The 27,501-nt window shown below is 47.0% G+C and overlaps 1 protein-coding gene and 1 non-coding gene across 4 annotated transcripts; both read left to right on the top strand.

Moving 5' to 3' along the window:
* Positions 1-4,958: 4,958 nt before the first annotated feature.
* Positions 4,959-21,568, top strand: TEKT1 (tektin 1). 3 transcript variants are annotated; one of them, XM_073798315.1, is made up of 8 exons: positions 4,959-5,495; positions 6,747-6,953; positions 10,232-10,397; positions 12,514-12,642; positions 13,173-13,316; positions 15,513-15,735; positions 20,676-20,872; positions 21,310-21,568. In XM_073798315.1, the coding sequence occupies exons 2-8, from the start codon at positions 6,764-6,766 to the stop codon at positions 21,515-21,517; spliced, it is 1,257 nt and encodes a 418-aa protein (XP_073654416.1). In that variant the 5' UTR covers positions 4,959-5,495; positions 6,747-6,763; the 3' UTR covers positions 21,518-21,568. The 3 variants fall into 3 exon arrangements, with proteins under 3 accessions (XP_073654416.1, XP_033703325.1, XP_033703326.1); XM_033847434.2 differs by having other exon boundaries at positions 4,959-5,443; XM_033847435.2 differs by having other exon boundaries at positions 4,959-5,222.
* TRNAD-GUC (transfer RNA aspartic acid (anticodon GUC)) lies at positions 14,093-14,164 on the top strand. The gene has a single exon. It is a non-coding gene; the product is annotated as a tRNA-Asp (tRNA).
* Positions 21,569-27,501: the final 5,933 nt, after the last annotated feature.

The following is a 27,501-nucleotide window of genomic DNA, read 5'->3' on the forward strand; positions in this document are numbered from 1 at the left end:
AGGGAGAGCAGGCCTCACAGGGCCCAGGCCAATTGCTCTGCACAGGGGACGCAGTTAGAACTCAAAGAAACTGCCTGAAATCATCCTTTTGTGCCAGTTTCTGTCCGACTTCTCCCCAGCTGGATGTGCTGATGATCCTGAAGGGGATCAGAATATGCCACCCTAAAATATGCCACATTGGCATAAGGATTATTCGGAGCTGGAGGTAACTGAGAAACAACAGATGCAGGAAAAGTTCTCTGCCCTCCCTTTATCTGCCTAAAAGTAGGGCATAAATTTTCCTTGGAGGAAGGTGTCCCTCTGTACCAGGAAGAAGAAACTAACTCTTTTCACCAGAGACTGGGGTCACACCAAGATGAACCTGTATAAACAGACCTTACTTAAATAACCCTTATTTTCCATTAGTTTCCCCATACGTTCCCTAGTCACTTTCCCAGAATTTATCACCCTTAGAAGCTCACATTTCCTTACTTTTGTCTAGTCACTTCTTCACAATTTATTGCCCTTTGTTAAAATGGTATATAAGCCTCAAGTCTAGCTGCTTCTTTGAGTTTTCACTTCTTTTATTGTGAAGCTCCTGTGCACACAAAAATATTAACATCAATAAAAATCGTATGCCTTTTCTTCTGCTAAACTTTGTCAGTTTAGTTTGCACGTACCAAGATACTGAATATAAGAGAGTAGAGGAAACATTTTTTTTCTTTCCTGCAATCCCAGGTGTGGAGATAATTGCGAAAAGGGCAGGAGGTGGGTTAGCAGCCTTTGCTGCACCCTCCAGGAAGCCTCCAGGGAGCATCTGGCAGCTGGTTTGACTCTTGAATTTACTACCTCATCCAATTCAGCACCTTCAGCTGCTGTGCCTGACAAATGGCTAAAGACAAGAAACCAACCACACAAAGAAGCCAGTGCACACTTTGCTCTGCCTCATCTTGACTTTCATGGGGCTTTGTGTGCTCTATGAAATGTTAATCCTCCAGGGTGAAACCCAAGCTAGTTTATCCTTAGAGTTACCCGGGCCAGTAGGGATGGTGAGCAATGAAGCACTAAATTTCCTCTCCTAAAATACAAGGGATCTATTCAACAAGCTCACTGTTGCAGCACAGAAAGCTATTCTTGTATCAGATCAACAAAGGGAACGGGTCCAAGTGCAAAGACAATTTGAGGTTTATGTTCTGTTTCCTGTGGAAAAGTGAAACCCAAGGGAAGACCACTGGTAGGACACAGCAGGCCCCACAAAGGTGCAGCGTTTCTTAAACTTAAGTTCTGATCCAGCAGGTCTGGGCTGGGGACTGAGAATCCATACTTTAACAAGCATTCCTGGGGGGTTCTGATGCAGATTACTGGAGAGTTGCCCACATTCTGAGAAATACTCAATGGTGCCTGCCAAGATTCAATAGCAGATACCATTAAAATTATCAGGAGCACGAAGCCATGACAATATAGTAAAAGGATAAGTATAATTACATTTTCCAGGGTTTGGCTCAATCAGATTTTGCTTGGCCCATGTAAATGCTAGTAGATAGATATTTATAAACAATAAACATATGTTTCACGTCCTGAACTGTACTTTTAAATAGAACATTAGGACATAGTCATTATACGTAGAGAACAGCCTGGTGGTTGCCAAGGAGGAAGGGGTTGAGGGAGGGATGGAGGGGGAGTTTGGGGTTAGCAGATGGAAGCTTTTATATATAGAATGAACAACAAGGTCCTACTGTACAGCACAGAGAACTATATTCAATATTCTATGACAAACCATAATGGAAAAGAATATTAGAAAAGAATGTATATATATATGTATAACTGAGTCACTTTGCTGTACAGCAGAAATTAACACACTATAAATCAACTATACCTTGATAAAAGATATTAAAACTGAAAAAAGAAACAGTCATTACAGAACATTATTAAGCTGTAGTATACAAAATCAATACACAAAAACCTGTTGTGCTCCTTATATTATTATACACTAATAATGAACTATCAGAAAGAGAAATTAAGAAAATAGTCCCATTTACAATTGCATCAAAAAGAATAAAATACCTAGAAATAAATTTAACCAAGGAGGTGAAAGATGTGTATATTGAAAACTACAAGACATTAATGAAAGAAATTGAAGAAGACACAAATAAATGAAAAGATATTCCATGCTCATGGGTTGGAAGAATTAATATTGTTAAAATGTTTGTGCTACCCAAAGCAATATACAGATTCAGTGCAATCCCTATCAAAATTCCAAAGGCATTTTTTCACAGAAGTACAACAAACAATCCAAAAACATTTATGGAACCATAAAAGCTCCCAAATAGCTAAAGCAATCTTGAGAAAGAAGAATAAAGCTGGAGGTATCACATTCCCTGATTTCAAACTATATTACAAAGCTATAGTAATCAAACAGAATGTGGTATTGGAATAAAAACAGAGACATGGATCAGTGGAAAGAAGAGAGCCAAGAAGTAAACTCGCACATATGACAAAGGAGCCAAGAATATACAATGGGGAAAGGGCAGTCTCTTCAATAAATGATGATGGGAAAATTGAACAGCTGCATCCAAAGAAGGACTGCCTTGAAAGGTGATGAGTTCCCCATCACTGGGAGAGTTCAAGCACTGGACAATGATTTGGCATCCTCTATATCTGCTATAGAGGATATTTCAGCATCAGATTGGACCAGATAATTGTTCAAGTTCCTTGCAGTTCCAAGAATCAGATTCTCTTAAAGGATAACTCAAAAATTCAAAAGTAAACCTATAGGCTTAAAAACTACCAAAGTGGCTTTCCAAAATTCTTTCATGCATAATGGAATCAAGGTGAGTAGAAACTCTAGTACCGTATACACTGAATACTTTAAAAGTTTGAAGGAATAGAACTCTTAAGATGTATCTAAGCTATCTGAAACGTACATCAAAATAAGAGGAGTATGGGACAAAGAACAATGCAGTAGCATCCTTTGCTGATTTTCACAAACCCCAAATAGGTAATCATGAGGGGCAATTTCTTTAAATTACACTCAAATTGTATGCTTTCTAAGGTCTTAAAGTATTTTAGCTTTTTAATGATTGGGATCCATAAATGTATAATAATCTTTGTCACATCTTTATAATTAAATCGACTCTTGGTAGGAGAACAAAAGCAAGCATAAAAAGAGAATCTGTTTTCCATAGCTTTTCCTATATAGAATAAAATGGTACTTAATAAGAAGTAAGCAAGCAGTGATTGGGTAACATAAATCAGAGCTGGCACATTGCGTTCTTTTACTGAGTAGCTTGTTTCCTGATATTAATTTAGGCAACAGGGTGTTCTCAGACATCTCCCTTCCACTTAGGAGAGCTGCATTCTTATGTCAATGCTGCTCAGTCTCATAACGGCTGGACAGTTCAACTGACTAGAGCACATTCGTTCAGTATGCATTTATTGGGCACACACTATATGTGCAGTGAGGCTAGGCACTCTGGGCAGAGTAAGAGTTAGTCCTAGTCCTGCAGCTAGGGTCATGGGTCAGTTCAAGGGTCATGGTAGCACTGTAGGAAAGTTAAACAAGAAGTTCATAATACCTGATTTTTTTTTTTTTTTTTTGCGGTACGCGGGCCTCTCACTGCTGTGGCCTCTCCCGTTGCAGAGCACAGGCTCCGGACGCGCAGGCTCAGCGGCCATGGCTCACAGGCCCAGCCGGCATGTGGGATCTTCCCGGACCGGGGCACAAACCCGTGTCCCCTGCATCAGCAGGCGGACTCTCAACCACTGCGCCACCAGGGAAGCCCATCAAAATTGTGTAAATTTTTAATTAATTAAGGTAAATAAATAATAAATAAATAGTTGCAGAGTGGTTTTTTTTTTAAAGTATATCAAGAGATGCAACAGCATCCAAATTTAGGCCTTTCAGAGAGCAAAACCAGCAGAAGAGAGTCCAGCTGGCTGGACTCAACTACAAGCATTAGTTCTTCGGTGAGGGTCTCAAGGTTTTTCTATCCCTCTCCATGCCGTGGGGAAGGGGGAGAGGATTAAATTTGTATACGGATGCAAAATACAATGGTGACCTATGATCATAATTCATATAGCTAATTTCATGTACTTTGGCCAATTGTATCATGTTCCCAACAGGTCCAAGAAATTTCCCCTTCTGTAACCTGAGGTGCGGGGACGCCAGGGTCGGGGCCTCCAAAGGTAACCACAGGGGTCATTCAGGGTTGCTCCATCAGGATGCCGCCCCTTCTTCTCGCCTGAGTAGGAGAGGACGCCCACCAGCGAGCACCTCCCCCGAGGCCCAGCTGCCCCGCACGCTCAGGAGCCAGACCACCTTCTTCAGGTGTCCTTGGAATGCATTGCTGGGGCTGGGACTCTGGCCCATTCCCGCCGGCTCGCCTTCCCTTAGTGGGAAACCCGGGCTCCACGCCCTGAATACCCATTGGTAGCCAAGACTGGCGACTCTCCCGCTGGTGTGCGGGTGGCTGGCGAGGCCACTTCGCTCCTTAAATAGCCCCTTTTCTGAGGGATGGGGAATATGAATATGCAACACGAGCTCCTCCAGACGCCACTGGACAGGCGGCCTGTTTAATATTCATGACGCCTCGTGGGCCTTCAGGACGCTAACAAGAGAATCAAGAGATGTTAGGGGGTCGGGCTCCACGAGGCAAAGCCTCCTCTGATTGGTTGTTCTTAGAGGTTGCCTTCGATTGTGGGGTGTGAAAGGTGGAGCTGCAAGTTTGGCATAGAGCGGGAGATTTGAATACCCATTTTCTGTGTTCTAGGCTGTGCGGAAGTGTTTTTTTTTTTTTTTTACCAGCACTACAACCATAAAGAACATATTCCGAGCACTGTACTCTTAGTTTGAGAGCTCCAATCCACTCATTTTCTAGATGGAGAAATTACTCCTGACTCCTAGCCTGAGTTCGGCCACCGCCCTCGGCCGGAAGCTGAGGGGCGGGCCCAGGATGCGAGACCCGACCCCGCCTCCTATCTCCTCCTATTAATTCCTCGCGGCCCGGGCAACCCCAGGAATCTCTCGTGGCTAACTCCACGCAGCGCCGGGCTTGTGGCTTAGTGGTCCCGGGACGGCCTGCGGCTGCGAGGACCTGAAGCCATCGTCCAGCCCAACATCGCTGTACACCTGGGGAGTCCGAGACCCAGTGAGAGCAGTGCGGCCCGAGGTGGCCCAGCCCGCAGCAGGACCAAGGCCAGTTGCAGGTCTCCTGACTCCCAGCTTGGTGTCCCGCGTCTTCGTGGTAGGTTGAGATAGCCGAGCATCTGGCCTGAGCGCTCCCGGCCACATCCCCTTGTCCCCGGCGCTGGGGGAAAACACAGAACTCGCGCCTGCGCAGAGCCTTCTGAGGAAAAAGCTTCGCGGCAGACCCCGCCCCTTTTGCCCTGGAGACGCGTCTCCGGTTGCCATGGAGACTGCGCTGTTTACAGCCCAGTTCTGCAAGAACCCGGAGCTCCGGTTGGGGTAAGGAGGCTCCCATCCCGAAGTTGTGTAGTGGTTTTTTGTGGCGCTGAGGGTAAGCCCCGGCCCCACACCACCAACCCTTAACTGCAGCGCACAGACCTACCCAATGCCTTGTGCCCATTGGTATCAGCCCGAATTTAGGTTTAATTTCGACCTCAGCCCTAATTTAAATTTCTCTGAGAGCTACTCAGACTTATCCAGAAATCTTGGGTTAAGTTTTGAGCCCCACACTCACACTTGGCCGAAGCCATAGGAGGGACTGGACTAGGAGACCCCATGTTGTCAGAGGGAGCCGGGTGGCCTGGGGCTCAGCCTGGTCAAGCTCTGACTCCGGGTCGCTCCTTGTATGTTTGAAGGACTTCAGAGATCCAGAAGCCTTTAAGAGCAGGCGGTCAGGTATATATTTTGGGTGAGATGTTGGTGGGGGCAGTTTTTAGCCCCGTCTGAGGACGGCAGTTCTCACAGTCAGAGCTGTGTGCAGATGAGGTGGGGAAGTGTTGGTCTTTCTGCTGCTGCTGGTCTCTGCCTGCTGCCTCCTCATGTGTTCCTCTCCTTGTTCTCTCCTTTTCTTTGTCCTGGGAAGGTTTTGTTTCTTTCATCTGCTGAACAGGCTCAATACCCAGCTGTCAGTTTACAGATGTCACAGTTGTTCTTTTTTTTTTTTTTTAAGAAAACATGTCTGGGTTCATCTGTTTGGCAATACCTACTAAAACTGAACACTGCCTTATGACCCAGCAATTCTAATGCATTATAAAAATGCGAGCATATGTTCACCAAAAAACACATTGTCTCTAAATGAGAATATTCATAACATTCTCATAATAGCACCAAACTGGAAACCCAAATATCCATAAACAGCAGAAAAGAGAGACAAATTTTGGTATAATCATGCAATGGTATATTACACAGGAATGAGAATGAACAGACTACAAGTATATGAACAGTACTGATAAGTCTTACAAGCATAAGGCTGAGCAAAAAGAAGTCAGATATGGACGAGTACATAGTGATTCCATTTATATTAAGTTCAAAAATACCAAAACTAATTTACAGTGTTAAAAGTTGGAATAGTGGTTCCTGTTGGGGGGAGGGGGTGAAGAATAGTGATCAGAAAGAGACGTAAGGTGCTGGTAATGCTTATTTCTTGATCTGGGTGCTGGCTGTACAGAGGTTTTCATTTTGTGTACAGATTATGATTTATGTACCTTTTGGTCTGAATGTCACACTTTAATAAAAACTGACATTAAAAAAAGGACAACTTGCTTTCAATGAATCTAAAAAAAAAAATTCTGCTTTTAATCAGGACTTTAGAAACCTCAAATGGCCAAACTACTACAACATCCACCCAAGTTCTTGCCCTCAGAGTGGCACATTGCTAACAAGAACCAGTACCACAGAGCAGAGGCCCAAAGGTCCCGGTCCGAACGCCTGGTGGCAGAAAGCCAGAGGCTTGTGAATGAAATTGAAAAGACCACAAGAAAATCTCAAAGCGATGTGAACAAGAAACTAGGTAAGATAACATATTTGGTATATTTGGGAACATGTTTGGATGATACTGTTGAGGTATGGTGGTACTGTCATTTGCATTTCATGTTCAGGAATGGCAACGTATTATCTTGAAATATTAGGGAGAAACATGTGTATTCTCTGGGCTCTGTCTTTAAGTTCACTGCCCTAAGGTAGAGACATGGTAACCCAGTCTGATTTTCAGCCATTCGTCAGCCATTCTTTTACTGATTCGATACGTATCTGTTGAGCGTCTAAGAGCATCTGTGGACTAAGCCCTGGGAATATCACAGAGGATGATCAGAGCCTCAGTTTTTGAGGGGCTCCTGGATCGAGGAGGAGAAAGATAGAAAAATGAATAATCAAAATATAACTAGATAGGAGCTGGGGGAAGGGATACAGAAGTGAGGGTGGAGTCTGCCTGGAGAATTGGGGAAGACCTCCTAGAGAGGAACACTTGAGCTGAGTCTTTTTTTTTTTTTTTAATTTATTTATTTATTTTGGCTGTGTTGGGTCTTCATTTCTGTGCGAGGGCTTTCTCTAGTTGTGGCGAGTGGGGGCCACTCTTCATCGCGGCGTGCAGGCCTCTCACTATCGTGGCCTCTCTTGTTGCGGAGCACAGGCTCCAGATGCGCAGGCTCAGTAGTTGTGGCTCACGGGCCTAGTTGCTCCGCGGCATGTGGGATCTTCCCAGGCCAGGGCTCGAACCCATGTCCCCTGCATTGGCAGGCAGATTCTCAACCACTGTGCCACCAGGGAAGCCCTGAGCTGAATCTTAAAGAAAGAGTAATGCTCTCTTGACAATCCCATTCCTACGAACACAATGTAAAAGGTGGGGCCCTTAAATAAGCAAAACAAGAATAAAAATAAGATGAAACAAACAAAAGTCTCAAATGCCAAAAAGTGATGAACCAGAGGTCACAAACTCAACAGTCTATCAGAGTTGGGCAGGTAACATAAGGGTTTGAATAAGACCCCTAAGACAATAGGGAGTGGTGGGACTGAGGGTTCCTGGAGAACATGTGCTCCATCAATTTCAACCCATTTTTTCCCAAGAAAGAATATGGGCCCAGTGTTGCCGAGTTCGCTGATTTTTTTTTTTTTTTTTTAGAAAAGCTGGAATTTTACCCACTTTTTAAATGCTAGCAATTGATTTGATATATTTATAACACTGGGCAGGATGAACAAACACATCTATAAACAAAACCTGGTTTAAGGGCTGCTAGTTTTCAACCTCCAATAAACCAAAACTTCATTCAGGCCTGCAGGGTTACATGTTAGGCTTCTCCTGATGGGTTGATGCTTACTCCTGATACCAGCCTATAGGTAGGCCTGATCACACTAGACAATAAAGCATTCTGGTTGACAAGCCGTGTCCCTGCAGACAGAGCTCCCAGTTAGTATTTTAGCATTTTATTCTCAAATATGACCAGATGAGGATCACCAAACATGTGAGGGAAGGTTCTAAAATGGCAAACACTGAAACAAACAAAACTAAAGAAAGTACACAGAGCAAAAGAAAAAATAACACTATAAGATCCTCAGGGAACTTAGAAAAGACATTGCATCTATGGAACAAGAAGACTCTTAAAAAAGAGAACATTCAGAGAACAAGAAAGTGTTCTTGGAAATTAAAAATATGAGAGCAGAATATTTTTTTAAGTCAAAAGAAGGGTTGAAAGATAGTGTTGAAGTGTCTCCAGAAAGTAGAAAAAAAAGACAAAGAGCTACATAGAAAACAGGAGAGAAAAGACAAAATTAGAGGATCCATCTGGGAGGCTCAGTACCTATAGGCGTTCCAAACCCTCCTACACTGTTGGCAGGAATGTAAATTGGTACAGCCACTATGGAGAACAATATGGAAGTTCCTCAAAAAACTAAAAATAGAACTACCATATGATCCAGCAATCCCACTCTTGGGGATATATCTGGACAAAACCATAATCTGAAAGGATATATGCATCCCAATGTTCATTGCAGCACTATTTACAATAGCCAGGACATGGAAGCAACCTAAATGTCCATTGACAGATGAATGGATAAAGGAGATGTGGTATATATATACACAATGGAATATTACTCAGCCATAAAAAAGAATGAAATAATGCCATTTGCAGCAACATGGTTGTCTAGAGATTGTCATATTGAGTGAAGTAAGTCAGACACAGAAAGACAGATTATCATATGATATCACTTATATGTGGAGTCTAACAAATGAACTTAGTTACAAAACAGAAATAGAGTCACAGATGTAGAAAACAAACTTATGGTTACCAGAGGATGGGGGGGGAGGGATAAACTGGGAGATTGGAACTGACATATACACACTACTTTATATAAAATAGATAACTAATAAGAACCTGCTGTGTAGCACAGGGAACTCTACTCAGTACTCTGTAATGGCCTATATGGGAAAAGAATCTAAAAAAGGAGTGGATATATGTATATGTATAACTGATTCACTTTGCTGTACACCTGAAACTAACACAACATTGTAAATCAACTATACTCCAATAAAAATTTTTTTAAAAGTTGTATAAGAAAGTAAATTTATCATAGTATCATGATATCATGGTTTGGGTGTAAATAATATTTACATACCTACAATAATATAAACAAACATTAAATTATTATTTAACAACATGGTGACGCAGCTATATTGGGAAGATTGAAAGATCAGAAGTGTGTTGTATAAGTCGTATAAGAGCAAACTCTTATCTTTCATCATAGGAAATCAATAGGTAATCTTAAAACTGATAATGAATAAATAGCAATGTAAGCAAATGCCAGAAGAAATACTAAAAGTGTTTAAAAAGAGGTTGCTTCCAGAAAGTGGGAGTGGGTAGGGGTGGGTCAGAGAATTGTAATACTTGTAAAACTATTTGACTTTTCAAACAATATATGTGTCTTTGACAAAATTAAAAGTTATTAAAAACAGTGGGTTTTGAAGAATTAGAGTGGTGAATTAGAATGGTCTTTGGGTTAATTTGATGTTGAATGTAAGAAGAAATATATTCTTATTTCCTTCCCTCCCTCCCTCCCCCCTTCCTTCCTTCCTTCCTTCCTTCCTTCCTTCCTTCCTTCCTTCCTTCCTTCCTTCCTTCCTTCCTTCCTTCTTTCTTTCTAATGAACTCAGAGATGTAAAAATGCCCCAAATAGCACAACCCTAAGAAGAAAAGAAAGTATCTCGGGTAGGTTTACAATAATCTTCAAGTTTCTAATCTAAGAGTTGGCTACATTGGAAATAGATTAATCCTGGTGTGACTTCTCTGTGTGCTTCAGAGCAGAGGCTTGAGGAAGTCAGGTTCTGGAAGAAGGAGTTAGATGACAAACTTGAGCAGCTGGTGCACGCGACCGAAGATCTACTCATCTATCAGACCAGATTGGAGAAAGCCCTGGAGAGCTTTAAAGAGCCCTTGGACATCACTGAGAAGTGTCTGGAATACAGGTAGGAGGGAAGGTTCCTCTAACGAATCATCTGTTGTAAGCAATGAATTGCGAAGAGGTAAAAGCTGACTGTGCTAGGTGATGGGTTAGAATGAGACAAATGAGCAAGTGTTCTTTTAGAGCCTGAAATTATCTCGCATGCCCAGGGTGCTGGGCAGTGGGAGGAGCACTGGACTTGGCTCATGTCTAAACTCTGCTCTTGACTAACTTAAATATAAGTTAGGACTAGGTTTGGCAGTGGGTAATCAGAAAAGGGCAAAATAACATTGAACTTAGATAATTTCTTTCTCTCTCACATTTAAGGAGTCTGGAGATAGTTCAGGGTTGGCATGGTGTGCCACAGTGTCAGGCTTCCAGACCTTTTCTGTCGTGTTGCTCCACTATCTTGTTGCTCCATGTGCGTGGCTTTTACTCCCAAGTTTACTTCATGATTCACGATGGCAGCTGGAGCTCCAGCCATTACATCTACATGCCAACAAGTAGTAATAATAAGGGTTTGGCATTCACCATTTCTACTTGTATCCCGTTGACCAGAGCTTAGTCACATGGCCACACCAATAGAAACTGGGAAATGGTGGTCTTTATTTTGGGCAGGCAGAGCAGGTACAGTTACTAGAGGGCAAGTCTGCTCCTATACACAGAGCCACATGGAAGCACTTTGTAATCCAGAGAGCGCTGTGCAAACATACCTTCTTACTATAATTTCCCTCCGGTAAGTCCTATGAGTAGGATGATCCTTTCTGCTCTGGGGTGATGCTGATTTGCAGACCTGATGCCTGTCACAGCCCTAGGTGGGGCACCCTTCTGCCAGCACAGCCCCCTCCAATCGAGTGCATCCTCCCCACTAGCTATTGAGCAAACCCTCCCAAATGCAGATCTTTCCAGGTCACTCCATGCTTAAAATCCTTTCATTACAATGCTTTGCCCTAGTACCTTCAAAATAAAATTCAAACTTCTTAGCTTCAAAAACAAGGTCCATCATGGTTGGGGCCCCAGTGATCCCTCCAGGGCCATATCTCATCCCCAACAGTGAGAGGTACTTAGGGGTGCTGAGCTGCTTGCGGCTTCCCAAATGCACTGTGACTCTGTCCATACTCTTCCTCCTTCCCAGAAAACCCTGTTACCTCAGTGAGCTTAGCCAGGACCCCCTCTGCAGCAACCAGGCAGCAACCTCCCAGCCAGATGTAGAGAGTTTGTGAGGCAAAGGGAAGTAGCAGGTGATCAAAGAGGCCAACATCCAGTTGGCTCAAGTCTACACCTAAGGGTAACTAGGATGTAGAGGACATACATGGATTGAGTCCATGCTCCTCTGGGGAAGGTACAGTGCCATCTGCTTTCTTATCTCCTTTGTCCCTTGCCACAGCCCTAGGAAGTACTAATAGTTATGCCCATTTCACAGATGAGGAAACCAAGGCACAGATAAGTTATACAGCGTGCCTGAGGTCACACAGCTGGTGAGTGGAGACTTCCTCCCTAGCACTGTCATGCAGGTGGAAACGAATAAATTGTCAGACAGTGACTGATCAATTTTGGGAGTAAGCGGTTAAAAACATGAGTGATGCCCAGTTAGTTCTGTGACAGGGGGTGAGTTGCGTAATCTCTCTGAAACTCAGTTTCCTCGCCTGTACTTGAGAGGTTACGTGAGAAGGAACATCCGCATGAAAAGCTCAGCACGATGCTTGTCTCATAGTAAGTGCTCAGTGGCGGGGGCACTATTAATTTTGGCATCATTATGACTATTACTATTGTTACTATAGAGCATCTTTGTGGATTCAATCCTTGTCAGAGGATCAAGGAAGGAAACATGTCTTTAAAATTCTAAGTCAGAAGACAGTGTTTCCAATAAACAGGTAAAAAGTAAAAGGCTTCAGAACCGATGGCCAGATTGAGGCCCAAAGTCCAGCTGGGATTCTTCAGACCAAGTAATCAGTCACCGATTAATTTTTCCTCATTATGTTTTGGATATTTTGAAGTCACATAGACACCAACTAATGTCCATCCCCCATCACATCATCTGGATGGATCTGGTCCAGTTGTCCAGACAGTTTTAAAAGTCAGCAGCTTTTGCGTTGCCTTCCTCCGCGCGTGGGATGACCATCCCCCTTTCTCTCGGTCAGGGAGAAGCGAGTTGGCATTGACTTGGTCCACGATGAGGTAGAGCAGGAGCTGATCAAGGAGGCGGAGATCATCCGGGGGGCGATGGCCCTGCTGACCCGCACCCTGGAGGAGACGTCCGAGCAGATCAGGTATGGCCATGCAGGGCCTGCCCTCGCATCTCCACTGGGCGTTATCTAGAAAAGGCCGTGCTCCATGGCCCAGAAAGAATGGGATTTAATACCCTACAAGCACTTCCCATGCCCCAAGGTGGCCCGGCAACACTCAGAATGAGACCAAGACAACCTCTCATGCGTGACAGTCACCCTCTGGTGGTGGGTTGGGGTGCGGCCAGATTTCACCCCTGATTGTAAACTGGAGGACACTGGAGCTGACCTCTCACAAACAGGATGCCACAGTGGTGACATCAGAAAATGTCACATCTGGAGGGAAGATCTTGAAGTCCCGGCTTGGATATGTTAATTTGTCACCAAGTGTCTAATGGTGTGTGTGTGTGTGTGTGTGTGTGTGTGTGTGTGTGTGTTGGGGGGATGGGAAGGTGGGAGGAAGTGTCACCATATTGCACTAGACTGGCTTCATTTTCCATGGTGTCCCAAGAACCTGGTATAGGTGCCACCTCAGCATTCCAGAGGGAGAAACCCAGTTTACCTTCTCCCTTCAGGCTGAACCGCGCTGCCAAGTACAGTCTTGAAAAGGACTTGCGGGACAAGTTTACAGCCCTGACCATTGATGATATCTGCTTCTCACTCAACAACAACTCGCCAGACGTCAAATGTTCTGAGAACATCGTGAGGGTTGAAGCAAAGTGAGTGGGTCCCTGCTGGCCTGGCCCTGCTGTCCTCCTCCCTGCTGCGTGTCCTCCTCCCTGCTGCGTGTCCTCCTCCCTGCTGCGTGTCCTCCTCCCTGCTGCGTGTCATCGTAGTGCTTCTCAGAGAGGCAGGCAGGACCTAGCACATCATCCTGAATGCAGGCTGAGAGCTGGGAAGAGGCAGGCTTGGGGCAAAAGCGGGCGCTGAGCAGTGAGTACCCTGACACAGGACCCACAGGCGCCTCGGTCCTCCGGGTTGCCCCCACTTTAAGAAAGTCTGATATAAAAAAAATTGGGGGGTGGGGGGGGCCATACTGTACAGCATGCGGGATCTTAGTTCCCCGACCAGAGTTTGAACCCACACCCCCTGCAGTGGAAGCGCAGAGTCTTAACCACTGGACCGCCAGGGAAGTCCCTGATATAAAATCTTTAAACCTTTCAAATTTATTCATTTACCTATTTGCATTTTTAACAAGTAAAAGAATTTAAAAATGTAGAAAGGGCAAGTTACTAATTTCCCCATGTGTACTCCTTTCTATCATTACACCCCCTGAGATAACCAGTGTTATCTCTATGTTCTTACAAACATATGTATACACTCACCTACACCAATAAATTTTGTTTCTTTACAAAAATGGGATCGTACCATGTACCTTTTCTGTAACATCTAACTTACATTTTTCAAGTAACATTACATCACAGACCTAACTCATTCTAATCTTTAAAACGTTCTTTTTGAAGTAACACATACATATAGAAAACTGCACAAGAGTTCCCTGCTGGTCCAGTGGTTAGGACTTGGCACTGTCACTGCCGGGGCCCGGGTTCAATCCCTGGTCGGGGAACTAAGATCCCACAAGCCATGCGGTGCAGCCAAGAAAAAAGAAAGAAAAGAAAAATGCACAAATAATAGTAAACAGTTTAACGACTTATCATTGTTTTAGTTCTCTTTTGCTGTATAACAAGTTACCCCAAAACTTAGCAGCTTAAAAACAATAAACGTGTGTTACCTCCCAGCTTCTGTGGGTCAGGAGCACAGGCACGGCTCAGCTGGGCGCCTCTGGCTCACATCTTATGAGGTTGTAGTCCAGGGGTCTGCTGGGGCTGCAGTCTCATCTGAAGGCACAACCGTGAGGGGGATCCACTTCTGACCTGGCTCGTGTGGTCATGACAGGCCTTGCCACCCGAGCTGCTCCATGGAGCTGTGCCAGGACGTGGCAGCTGGCTTCTTCCACAGCGAGTCATCCAAAAGGAAGCAAGAGAGAGAGGGCAGCCAAGACAGAAGCCACAATTTTCTTTCAACCTAATCCTAGAAATAACCTCTCATTATGTCTATTCAGGAGAGATGAGTCAATGAGTTCATCACGCATCTCAAGGGGAGGGGACTATACAAAGGTGTGAACGCCAGGAGACACAGGGGGTCACTGGGGACCATCTCAGAGGCTGCCTCTAGTCACACAGCAAACAGTCTCCATGTAACCACCAACCAGGCCAAGAAATAAAACATTACCACCAACACCAAAACCTCCACCCTGTCCCCTCTTGATGAATACCTCCTCTCTGCTCCCCAAAGAGAACCACATTCCTGATTTCTAATAGGTTTCTTGTGCCTACTTTTGCATTTAGTAAATAGCATCATGTACTATGTATCTCGTGTGTCCGTTTCCTTCCAGTCAACATTATTTTGAGATTCCTCAAGTGTTCTATAAAGCAGTTCCTTGTCAAACTAGCAATTTATTCATTTCTTTATAGCATTCCAGTATGGACTCATGTTCTCCTATTTTATTCAGTGTGTTATAATCGGTTACTATTATAATTTACTTTGATACTTAAATTGTCTCTACCTATGTGATCTTGACGAAGGTACTCCGTCTTTCTGAGCCTCAGTTTTCCTCATCTGTCAAATGGGGGTATGAAAGTTAGCTCACTAGGCCATCGTGAGGATTAAATGAGAGGATGTCTGTAAAGTACCAGCCCAGAGCCTGGCACAGAGTAAGTAGGTTTCCCCAAAGTGACAGTTATTGCCACTGACAGACCACCATTCGCTCTGCCTAGAGATGGGGAAACGTTCTAGGTGCTTCTGATGGTGGAGGGAGGCTTAACTTCCTGTGGGTTTCCAGTAGCTTGTCCTACCGCCATACCCACACACCCAGCCCAAACATGCTATGAACGAATGCATGGGTCCTGTTTCAGCTCTGTGAGTCTGGAAGACTGGATGGACTTCTCCAACACCAACGTGGAGAAGGCTGACAAGCAGAGGAACAACTCTCTGACGCTGAAGGCCCTCGTGGACCGAACCTTGTCCCAGACGGCCAACGACCTAAGCAGGCAATGTGACGTGGTGGACACCGCATTCAAGAATGGGCTGAAGGAGACCAAGGACGCCAGGGACAAGCTGGCTGCTCATCTGGCCAAGGTGAGCTCCCTGGGGGGACCATGGAAGGGCACCTTCCGAAGGTTTTACCCTGTAAACCTAGAATGGCCTTCAGGGCTTGTGATCCTGTGTACTAAGGAGTAGAGGTCACTCAGCTCTCTTCATCTTAGCAGCAGGCTTTGGGCTTTGGGGGACTGGAGCGGGCCTTGGCCCCGCTCTGGGCCTCTCGTACTCATTGCTGCAAAGAACAGGCTGTCTCCCCTCTCTGGGCCTTAGTTCGTCCTTCTGTGGAGCATAGAGATGCACCGTATGCTCTTATACGTTCTTTTTTTAAAAAAAAAAAAAGATTGATTTTTATTTACTTATTTTGGCTGCGCCAGGTCTTAGTTGCGTCAGACGGGACCTTCGTTGCGGCGTGCAGGATCTTTTAGTTGCAGCATGCGGACTTAGCTGCAGCACGTGGATTCTTGGTTGCAGCATGCATGTGGGATCTAGTTCCCCGACCAGGGCTTGAACCCGGGCCCCCTGCATTGGGAGTGCAGAGTCTTATCCCCTGGACCGCCAGGGAAGTCCCTTATACGTTCTTTATGACTCTGAAGTTCCGTGAGTTGAGTGCAACCGATTTCTCCAAACCCAGATGCAACTTTGGGATTCTGGCTTGTTGTCTGGTTATCCAGCCGTTTGCTGGTAACTGGCTCCCAGAGGAGAAAAAAAGCCCCTGCTGTATAGAATTTGCAGATTTCTGTGGTGTAAATTCTTCCACCATGGTCAGTTTCAAGTTACCCATTTAACACAGGTCTGGCAGAATTCCTGAATGCTTAACAGTTGGAGCCCAATAAGCCGGCTGTAGCCCGTGTCCCTCACCGGCAAGGACCGCTGGATCCTGAGCATATGGGACCATCCGCAGGCTAAGCTCAGGGACACTGGGTAGAGTCCAGTGGAACAGGGGCTGAACTTGGACTGAGGATCTGTGGGCCCACATTCCAGTCCTGCGACAGACCAGCTGAGTGGCTTAAGCGGACGCCTCAAGCTCTCTGAGCCTTCCGCCTCACCTGTAACCCTGGGACAGCTACAGCTACCCGATGTGGCCACTGCTGGCCCACTCCTTGCTTTTCACTGATGGTGAAGCAGCCATGGAGAGCGGAAGAGACCCCAGGTGGCAGGTGCATCACTGCTCTAGCCCCAGGCCTGCTCAACTACCACAACCTTGTCCTTCTGCTGCATTCCTCCCTTGCCTTCCATGAGCCCAGAGTCTAATTGTCAGAAAAGATTTATCTCTGTGATGAGCAGGGCAAACCAGAATGTCATCAAAAGTTATACTGCAATAGTCCGCAAAACGACAGGTAGAAGAGCCTTGTGGGTAAGCGTGTACAGCCTGGAGCCAGACAGCCTGGGTTCGAAATGGGGCTTCAACACTTGCTGTGTGATCTTGGGGAGGCTACTTAACGTTTTGTGTTCTTTTATGAGATGGTCAGTCAAGTGTAGCCATAAGGAGACAGGGGGCTCAGGAAAAAACAAAGTTTATATCGTATTCACAGGTCCTAGAGACAGGAGGCAGGGCTCCCCACGCAGGGCCACGTGGAGAACACACTAGGGTGGTCAGGCGGCAGATGACAGGAGCAAGGGGAAGGTGGAGGCCACGGCCTTTATTGGGGTTTCCTCAGGACCCCCAAGGCAGGGCAAAGGTAGCACTTTAGGATCAGCTAGTGTGAATAACCTCAGTGGGCTCTGGGCTATGGAATGGTCCCCAGGTGCCTGGCACCCGGCCCTGGGATGACTGAGGCAGAGCAAGATGGCCTCCTGGGCTGAAAGGGCAGAGAGAGGAGGGAGAGCTCTGGGCTTGCAGATCCAAAGCCTGCTCAGGCTGGTCCTTCGCCGTCTCTAAGTATCGAAGAGCCCAGGGAGGGGCAGTTTCTCCCAGCCAGAAAGGTTTTTTATGATGTCAGAACATCATAATGTATAGAAAATTTAAAACATTTATAATACACTTAAGCTGCCTGTTCCTGGGACTTCCCTGGCGGTCCAGTGGTTAAGACTCTGCACTTCCACTGCAGGGGGCACAGGTTCAATCCCTGGTCGGGGAACTAAGATCCTGCATGCACATGCCACGCTGCACGGCCAAAACAAAAAAAAGCTCCCTGTTCCTTGGTTTCCTCATTGATAAAATAGGGACAGCAACAGTACTCACCTCCCAGAGTTGGTTAGGGTAAAATTAGACAACCCAAATAAAATATTTAGAACAATGCCTGGCACATACCGATTTTATACACACACACACATATATACGTACATTTACATAGTTTATACATATAATCAATATAATAGATAATCAAAATTGGCTGCTGCAGCAGCTAATAATAGGAACAACAACAACAATAATAGTAATAATGATAAACGTAGCCAAAGACTAGTCAAGAGGCTTCCTGGTGGAGTAAGAACTTAGTCCAGGCCTTGAAAGATGAATCTGAGATAGGAAGGCAGCGGGGAGGAGGGTCCCCACCGTAAGAGAAGAGGCAAGAAGCTGGGCTTTGCAGAGGCCTGTGAGAAGCCCCGTCCTGCCGGAGGAGATCCTGCAGGAGCTGGGAGCTGTGTGGCTGAGGCCTTGGCAGCAACATCTAAAACGAGCATCCAGGGACTTCCCTGATGGTCCAGTGGGTGTGACTCCACACTCCCGATGAGGAGGCCCGGGTTCGATCCCTGCTCGGGGAACTAGATCCCACACGCATGCTGCAACTAAGATCCCGCAACTATGAGCCCGCATGCCGCAACGAAGATCGCACGTGCCACAGCTAAAAATAAATAAATAAATGTCTTTAAAAAGTAAAATAAAATGAGCATCCAAAATGGTCTGGACAGGCTCAAATGATGGACTGAAACAAATCGGGTGAGACTCCCTGCCCCCACCTGGAGATACCAACCTAGGCTCTATGAGAAAAGGCTCCAGCTGGGTATCACCTGGCCAGAAGCCTCCGCGGTCCTGAAGAGGCTCGGCAAACGGAGGCGACGGCCTCCAAATTAAAGGGTAGGGACGGGCTTCCCTGGTGGCACAGTGGTTAAGAATCCGCCTGCCAATGCAGGGGACACGGGTTCGAGCCCTGGCCCAGGAAGATCCCACATGCCGTGGAGCAACTAAGCCCATGCGCCACAACTACTGATCCTGCGAGCCACAACTACTGAGCCCGTGTGCCACAACTACTGAAGCCCACGCGCCTAGAGCCCGTGCTCTGCAACAAGAGAAGTCACAACAATGAGAAGTCCACGCACTGCAACGAAGAGTAGCCCCCACTCGCCACAACTAGAGAAAGCCCGCGCACAGCAGTGAAGACCCAACACAGCCAAAAATAAAAACAAATAAATTTATGAAGAAAAAAAAGAAACATTATGAAAACCAGATGTAATGTGTGGACCTCATTCGAATTCTAATTTAAACATACCAACTCTTACCGAAAAAAAAAAAGGACACTGAGGGAAATTTGAACACTAGATTTTAGATAATAATAAAGAATCCTTCTTTCGTTTGTGTGTGATAAAAAGTATTGTCGTTATGTTAAAAGAAAAAAAAAGAGTCCTTATAACTTAGAAACACATACTCAAGTATTTTAGACTGAAATGATATAATATCTGGGAGTTCCTTTAAAATAAATAAGCTGATGGCAGGGGTGCATAGAGGGCATTATAGATGAAACGAGATTGGCCATGTATTGATCATTGCTTAAATTGATGATGGGTCCATGAGGTTCATTATACTACCTACCTTCATGTATGTTTGGAAATTCCCATGATGAGAAGTTTAAAAAGAAAAGGAAGAAATAAAATTTTAAACTAGGGAAATATTAATCTAAAAACCCGAGTAGCTTCAAAGGAATCTTTTCTTTGCACAAAGCCACCATCAAAGAAACCAGCAAAACTCGGATTAAACTGCTCACCCTTTCTTCAGGCTTCTAGGGGGCAGAACTGGTACTGAAACAGAGCAGGACCCTATGGTCCTTGCTCCCCTCCCCCTGTGTCCTCAGCCTGCCATCTATCTGTGGAAAAACTTGAGCCAAAGAATAAGTTTAATCAGAGAAGTGAGAAGATACAGAAACAAAGGAAAACAGTCAAAGGAGACCAAATAATAATAGTTTAGTCATTAAGCAAAGTCAAGGACCTTTAGTTCCTCCTCAAGGGCTGTAGATAATATTCTGAGCCGTAGCCTGTGAGCTGTCTTGTAGGTACTGAAACCCCCAGCAGATGGAAGAAGTTAACGACATGATGATCAGACTGTAGCCATGACATAAGCTGCCGCAATTCTGAGAATTGGTCTCAAGGAAATGGGAACAAACCGACCCTGGAACTGAAGATGAATTGTGCTCAAAACAATCAAGATGACGCTGGTCAGACCACCGATGACCAATACCAAGGTGACTGTCAGAGGTGACTGTGCTGTTTCTGCATGTAGCACCCTCCCTCCGTCTATAAAAGCTCTTGCCCACTGATCGTCCGGTTGTGCTGGGGAGTTGGCCTTTGGACAGGCGTCTGCCCTCCCCGCCCGCCCCCCTGGTTGCCGGCATTCAAAATAAAGCAAACTTTCCTTTCCACCAACCTGGCCTCTTTAATGGTTTTTGAGCGGCGAGCAGCCGGACCCCACCTTCAGTTACAGTACTAGTGGGTGGATTGGTAAGGAAATAGGCAGCATTCCGCTCATGATACAAAGGTACTTTATACCAAGGTAAATGGGCAGCCTTCAGCCTTTGCTGAGGGAATCCACATATCTGGGAAGGCAACAGTGGCCACCTGTGTCCGTTCCCTCTGTGAGGTTCTAGGGTTGGGTGAGTTACGTTGCCCATGAGCAATCACTGCTGTAGTGAAGAGGAATCAGACTCTTTCTGGGGTCCTGCTCGGGTAGGTATCGGAGGTCCCCTCTTCCTAACCTCCTATGAGTGTCTGCTGTTGAGTTTTGAGGAACACACCCTGGCCTCACCTCCTCTAATCCTTTTGGTAAGGTCATGGAAGAGATTGCCTCCCAGGAGAAAAATATCACAGTTCTTGAAAAAGCCATCCTTGACCAAGAAGGACCTGCCAAGGTGGCTCATACACGCCTGGAGACCAGGACACATCGGCCTAATGTGGAGCTGTGTCACGACGGTGCACAGCACAGGCTGATCAAGGAGGTCGATGAGATCACCCACAACGTCGCAAGGTAGGCACAGGGCTACTGGGGCTCCATTTAAACCTGGCCCGTGAGCAGGGTTAGGCAATGTCATCGTGGGTGATCCCGGGCGGGCCTAAAGACCTTTGCATCTTTCGCGTTTGAGGGGTTCTTTTCTAGAGGACGGTCTCTCCTAACTCCCGCCAGTTGCTGCCATGCAGGGAATGCACCCCAATGTTTACATTTTCCTGAAGTCCAACTCCAGATGTTTAGGTACAATCTACAGTTTTAAATGTTGGCAGTTCATGGGTTTATCTGCCTTGTGAACATGGCCCAGGGCCGCCAATTTGAAATCTCTGTCTTAAGGAGGAGAAAGGAGAAAGACACCTCAATTTGGATCCTGCGCTGAATATATGAATACGTGTTTCCCCCTGAAATAGTGACGTAGAGCCATAAGTTATTCCCTAGTGTTCTTCCTCTTCTCCTAGATTAAAGGAAATGTTAGCCCAAGCTCAGGTAGAGCTGCGAGGCCTGAATGGCAGGCAGCTCGCCCTGCAGGAGGAGATCCAAGTCAAGGAGAATACCATCTACATCGACGAAGTGCTGTGTATGCGTGTGAGGAAGTCCATCCCTCCAAGGGGCGGGGATGACCACGGGAAGTGGGCCGGGGACCTCGACCCGGACACTGTCTGCTGAAAGTCGGATTCTCAGTAAGCCACTCTCATTAAACAGAGTCATAAAACCGTAGCACAGAACTCTCCTTTCAGGTGGGCAGAACTTCCAGTCAGCCCACCAAAAAGCCTTGGCTGGGGTTCCAGGCCTGCTCGGGGCCTGAGATTTGGGTGCAAAGCTCTATTCTGCTACTGCTAGTGGTGCTGTGGTTGTTCAAGGGTTAAGTTCCATGAGTTAGCACAGGCCATTCTCATCACAGGACTTCAGGCCTGGGGGAGGGGTCCAAGACATTTTAGTTCAGATTTATGTCAATTCAGAAGTTGGGCTGGATCCCCTACTCAGACCATGCCCATCTTACTCAGGAGAGGACCGGCGAACACTTCTCCTGGCCCTCAAGATTCCTTTTCCCTAGAAAACAATGTGGTGGTTGCTGACTTAGACCCCTGGCTGGTCCACGGGATGCATGTTCAGTTCATACGGAACTTAGATGAGAGAGGAGCAGCCCTGGGTCAGGAGTCTCCCCACCCCCATCCCCGTAAGCCTTCCCAACACCTGTGGGCGTCTCTCTGGGCCTCTTTCTCTCGGGTGTAATTGAGACAGGCTGGGACCTGAGACCCTCTAGTGGAGTGATTGCACCTGAGCAAACATCTCCCCGAGCAACAGAATACAAAGAAACTAGAAGGGCCTAAAAATAACTCTGCACAAAAAGGCCACAAACCAACTGCTATTTCTGAGGTGCCGGGAACAAAAACAGGGTACTGAGCATGATCCCTGCCCAGGGCACCACCAAGGGGGCCGGGCAGACCACCTAAGCCAGCCGTCTGTCCCAACCCACTGACCCACCCTCATTGTTACCCATTTAAGGAAGCAGCTTGAGCCCCCTCGGGGAGCGAGCAAAGGCACCTGTTACTTGCTTTCACTCCCTCGTGCTGCAGCGCTAATCCCAGTAAAGCCTCGCCTGTCTCTTATCTGGCTTCTTCTTGATTTCTGTTGATTAACCTGTGTCAGTAACAAAATGAAAGAGGAGGGATAGGACCCAAGGGCCCTTCAGCTCTTAGGAAGTTAGGGGTTGGGGAGCGGGTGAGCCAGGTTGCTGTTTTCTGGGGTCATGGTTACTGACTCGGGGCCCTGGACTCTTTAATCACTAGAAGTCGATAAAAGGCCAGACGAGAAATTCAGGCAAGGCTTGATCGGGCCTCATGCTGCAGCACGAGGGAGCGAAAACAAGTCACAGGTGCCCTTACTTGGGGGGGGGGGGCAGGCACTCAGATCCATTCAGACCTTAGTCTCGGGATTGCCAGCCTGGGAAAGAGGAAGGCGAGGTTCCCGGGCTCAGTAGGTAAGCCTTTCCAGTGGGCCGTCCTGTCGCACCACCGCGTGAAAAGGATTTCTGGCTTTTGTTTTCTTTGCTGAATGTAAACCATCTGACATCGGTTTTCTGACCAGGTAGTAATCATTCGTAGTGGTTTTTTTAATACTCAAGTGACAGTAAAAGAAAAGAAAAAAAAATTCCTCCCGTTCTCGCCACAGATTCAAGTCAGTGGCTACGAGTGTGGGTTCTGGAGTCACACATGGCTCAGTTCAAGTTCTCCCGTCACACCCGCCGCCGAGGGCGCCTGTGGGTGAGATAACCCATGAGAAGCGCTTCACACAGAGCCCTTCCGGGGGGTGGGGGGCAGCAAGCAGAGGAGGGACAGAGTCCGGACAGTCTAGGGCTTCCGGGGCTTGGGGACCGCTTGGATATACAGGGCGAGGGAGGGAGAGGGGCCAAGGACGGCTCCCCGGTTTCTGGCTTGGGTATCAGAGTGCATCGGGGCGCCTTTTTTGCTGAGAGGGAATGTGGGAGGCAGAGGGCTGGGCAGTGAGGGTGGGGTCGGGGAGTGAAGGTGACGAGCTCACACGTTGAGGGCGAGGACCCTGTGGTGGGGAGGAAGGTCCAGCGGCAGCCAGAGGGCGGGGAGACATCTGCAGACAGGCGGCAGTGGAAGCCAAGCAGCGCGTGAGAGTTTGAAGAGCTCGGAGGAGGGGTCTGGGCCTGAGCCCCGGAAGACACCAGTACTTCCCGGTTGAGCGAAGAACCGGACCAACCAGCAGGCTAAGACAGAACCTCCGAGGGGCTGAAGGAAGCCAGAAAAGCGTAGCATCACAGGTGCCACAGTAGGAGAATGTTTGGAGGCACTGGTGGTCAGCGGGTCAAACGCTCCAGCGTAGGCCAAGAAAGGAAAACATCCTCTAGGTCTGGCAGCTGGGCAATCCCCAATGACACTTTGCCAAAGGCAATTTCAATAGAGGATTGGAGGAAGTCAAGAAGTGTAGATGCCGATTTTTGAAAGATGCTTATCTTATCTCAGGATGTCTTTGGAAAGAAAATTGGTAACCTCTGCTCTCTGCTGGTACGCATTCTTGGCCCCAAGGACCAAGAAGCCGAGAGGTGGGAGCAGAAATAGGGAAACATTTCCTCTTTTATCACACATGAACCGGCAGTAAGAGGCCATGTTAATTTCTTTCAACTTGGCCTGTGTCCTTGAAAAATCAGTGTGTCTTGGAAGTCGTAAACATTGAAGGTGTGAGTGCAGACTTTGAAAGTATCTAGTCCAACTCAGTCATTGTACATCTGGAAAAACTGAAGCCCAGAAAGGAAGTAGCAGAGTGCTAGACTCAGCTGTCCTGCAACATTCACACCTACTGTTGTGTTTACCTTTACACGTGAATTACGTAATGAAGTTATCACAGAGAACCAGATGCTGGCTTGGTTTGAGCCTTGTTGAAGAATTGGGGTCCTTGGTATGTTCTGGAAATCCTGGAAGAAGACAATTTCTTTATGAACTATTTCCCATTGCATTCCTTAGGTCATAATTGGCACTTAAGTGGACGATCTCAATTAGGTATGAAGACTCTTTAATGGGGGGAGTTAGCATCCCTCAAATTTGAGACAGTTAAAATTAAGGAAAGGATGCCTTTATGTTAACAGAGATTAACCTGTCAGTAGTAAGACAAAACAAAGAGTGCCTTTTTCTCAAGCTGGTACGCACCCTGTTCTCTCACAATCTCCTGATACCACAGGAAAATCCTTAGTATTTGAGCGTTTGAGGTCTATTCGTGGATAAGTGTCACCTGTGAGCAGCATAGAGTGAAAGGTGCTGGGTCCCTGAGGGCTAAGTCTTTGGCAGGAGTTGATCACTCTAAGAATCTGCTTACATTTCTCAGACCCTTCTGGGGACGTCTCAAAAGTTTAGCTACTGGGTGGTGAGTTCCAGAAAAAGAGAACGTGTGAATGGACAGAATGTCATGGGATTCCTGTGGTCTTTCAGCCCAACTCCCCAGTTTTATAGATGAGGAAACAGGTTCACAGGGAACTGGGGGAAAGCAAGCTACTTGCCCAGGTCCCTGTAAAGGTTCAGGCAAGGCTGAACGCCTGGCCCCAAACTCAGGGCTCTTCTCACTATGGCCTGAACTAACTCCCCAGCTCCCAAAATCTTCTTCTCTGAGAACTGCACGCCAGCATACACAGGGAGGGCTCCACAACCGTGTCCATGTGATAGACATACCCTGCCCTCCCCGGCCAGACTGCTCAGCAACCCATCAGGGCCGGGCAGAGTCGGCCTCCTGGGAATCGGGATTTTGAAACAGAAACGCATAGAGGCAGGAAATAACTAGAGGATCTAGAGATCTAGAGAGGAGGGTCACTAACTCCTGTGGCCACATCCCCAGAGCTCCCCTGGGTCCTCTCATGCAAAGAGTTGAACAACCAGCTCTTTCTATGAGATGCCCCACTCTTGGCTTTAGCTCTCAGAAGTTTTTTGCTAAGCTTGCTCAGTTAAGAATCTTAACTAATATACCTTGAAGGAGGGCTTCCCAGGTGGCACAGTGGTTGAGAGTCCGCCTGCCGATGCAGGGGACGCGGGTTCGTGCCCCGGTCCGGGAGGATCCCACATGCCGCGGAGCGGCTGGGCCCGTGAGCCATGGCCGCTGAGCCTGCGCGTCCGGAGCCTGTGCTCCGCGACGGGAGAGGCCACAACAGTGAGAGGCCCGCATACCGCAAAAAATATATATATATATATGTATATATATATATACACCTTGAAGGAAAGCGTGAGTAGCCCTGCTGGGATCAGAGCATGCGGGCAACACACCTTCTGAATGTGCAGAGGGCTCTAAGTAGGCAACAGGGTGGCTTCTTGCTTGTATTCAAATTCCTGCACAAATTTCCCTTCTCAGAGACTGCCCCCCTCAACTCAATTCAGCAGGAACCACCGTATTTGCACCATCTAGCCCTGCTCCTCCCCACGCCCCGCCCCGGCTGGCTGGGTCAGTGAGCAGCTAACGGAAGGTGGGCCAATGAGCCCCTCTCCTGAGGAGTTTGGACGTAGGACCAGGAGATTTCAGTTCCATCCGGCTGCTCTCTAGATGTAGGCTTTGGAGGGTGGGCGACAGCTGCTGTCTATCATGTGGACGGGTAACAGCCAGTTTGCGACTAGAGAAAAAGTAGAAGCTGCTTCCCCAAGAGAAAGAGAGAAGAAGGTGCTTCCAGCAGCCCTGCTTCTCTGGGCTCCAGGCCATTTCTGAGGCCCTCGGGTTCCGCGAGACACTCAAGCATCCTTACACTGCTCAGTGATGCCCAGTGGTTTTTCTGTGGCTGCCACCCAGGAGAGCTGGAACTCTCACAGGCCATGCCACTCAGCTGGACAAGTGGGCGGAGAAGGCTGGGTAATGAAGGGAGTTACCCTTGAGTGGGATCTTGATGAAGGAATAGATGTTTGCTGGGCGGAAAGCTGGGGCAGGGGTGGATTCCAGTCAGTGGCACAGCACACACAAACGCAAGGGGTCTCAGAGCTGAATATATTTCCCGAGGAATTGTGTGTAGGTCTCTATAAAGGATGCTACGATTGCAAAACCAAAAGGACTTATTATAGAGCCTTGCAAGACAGGTATACCATTGGTAATGCCAACAGTTATGACAACTGTTAACGTGTTGAGTGCTTATAATGAGTTACTTATGCAAACTGTTACTATGCTCATTTTATAGGTGGGGAAACTGAGGCTTGGAGGGGGTCACACAGAATTCACCCCCAAGCAGGTTAACTCTAGCACACGCGCTCCTGAAACCATTATGCCCCATCATTTAGTAGCAAGGAGAGATTTTTTAGATGGAAAAACCTGGGCACAGAGTTAATAACTTGTTCAGAGTGATTCAGTCCCAGATTTAGAGACTGAGCTCAAGTTTCCCAAATCAGACCTGAGAGATCAATACCTTAATTGATCTTGGGAAGTCTGTTTCCTGTGATGACCTAAACTCTACTCTTTGCCTCTAAGTTTGGAAGGGGGTTGGTGACCTCAGGTCCAAGGTGAATAATGCCCAAAGTGGTCTTCCGTGTTGAGGAACCACAGCCAGGGACTCAGTTTCCCAAATGTGGAAGAGTTAGGGAAATCATGAAATCAATCATTGCCTTCTAGATCTCCTAACCACCTGCATCTGAGACTACTTGTTGAACCTGATTTAGACTTTGGGGACACATCCTGTCAGTAAAGGGCTGGGGCCCCCGTACAGCCCCTGGACTTCGTGCTCCAGGATGATCAGCTACACACAGTGCCCCGAGGCGGGGCACACAGGCTGCCTAACCCAACAGCCGTGCCCAGCCCCCAGCCTCTCCCTCACTCTCCTCCCTTACAGAGGATCCATGAACTACGTTTCCAGCCTCCCTTGCAGCTGGCGGGGGTGGCTGTGTGACTCAGTTCTGGCCACAGAGGCAAAAGCAGAAATCGGCCGGGGGCATCCAGCAGGAAATTCCACCACTGGTGCTGTCCCTTCGTCCCCTCCTTCCTGCCAGGGCAACGGCTGAGGTGTTTCAAACAGCCCCTGGATACCATGGGGAAAGACCAAGAAGGGCACATAGATAACTAGTCCCAACGCTGGGGAGCCCCAGAGCAAAAGCAGCAGCCGGTTAACTCTAAACTAGTGAGAAAAATCAGCCCTTATTTGTTCAAACCATTGTTGGATGCACTGACGC

Source organism: Tursiops truncatus, chromosome 20 (genome assembly GCF_011762595.2).
Source record: "Tursiops truncatus isolate mTurTru1 chromosome 20, mTurTru1.mat.Y, whole genome shotgun sequence".
Classification (NCBI taxonomy): domain Eukaryota; kingdom Metazoa; phylum Chordata; class Mammalia; order Artiodactyla; family Delphinidae; genus Tursiops; species Tursiops truncatus.

Excerpts from the sequence above, each read along its gene's own strand:
- TEKT1 (XM_073798315.1), top strand. The coding sequence starts at position 6,764 with ATGGCCAAACTACTACAACATCCACCCAAGTTCTTGCCCTCAGAGTGG. Across the intron at positions 10,398-12,513 it reads GAGAAGTGTCTGGAATACAG|GGAGAAGCGAGTTGGCATTG; the intron begins GTAGGAGGGAAG and ends TCTCTCGGTCAG. Across the intron at positions 12,643-13,172 it reads GAGACGTCCGAGCAGATCAG|GCTGAACCGCGCTGCCAAGT; the intron begins GTATGGCCATGC and ends TTCTCCCTTCAG.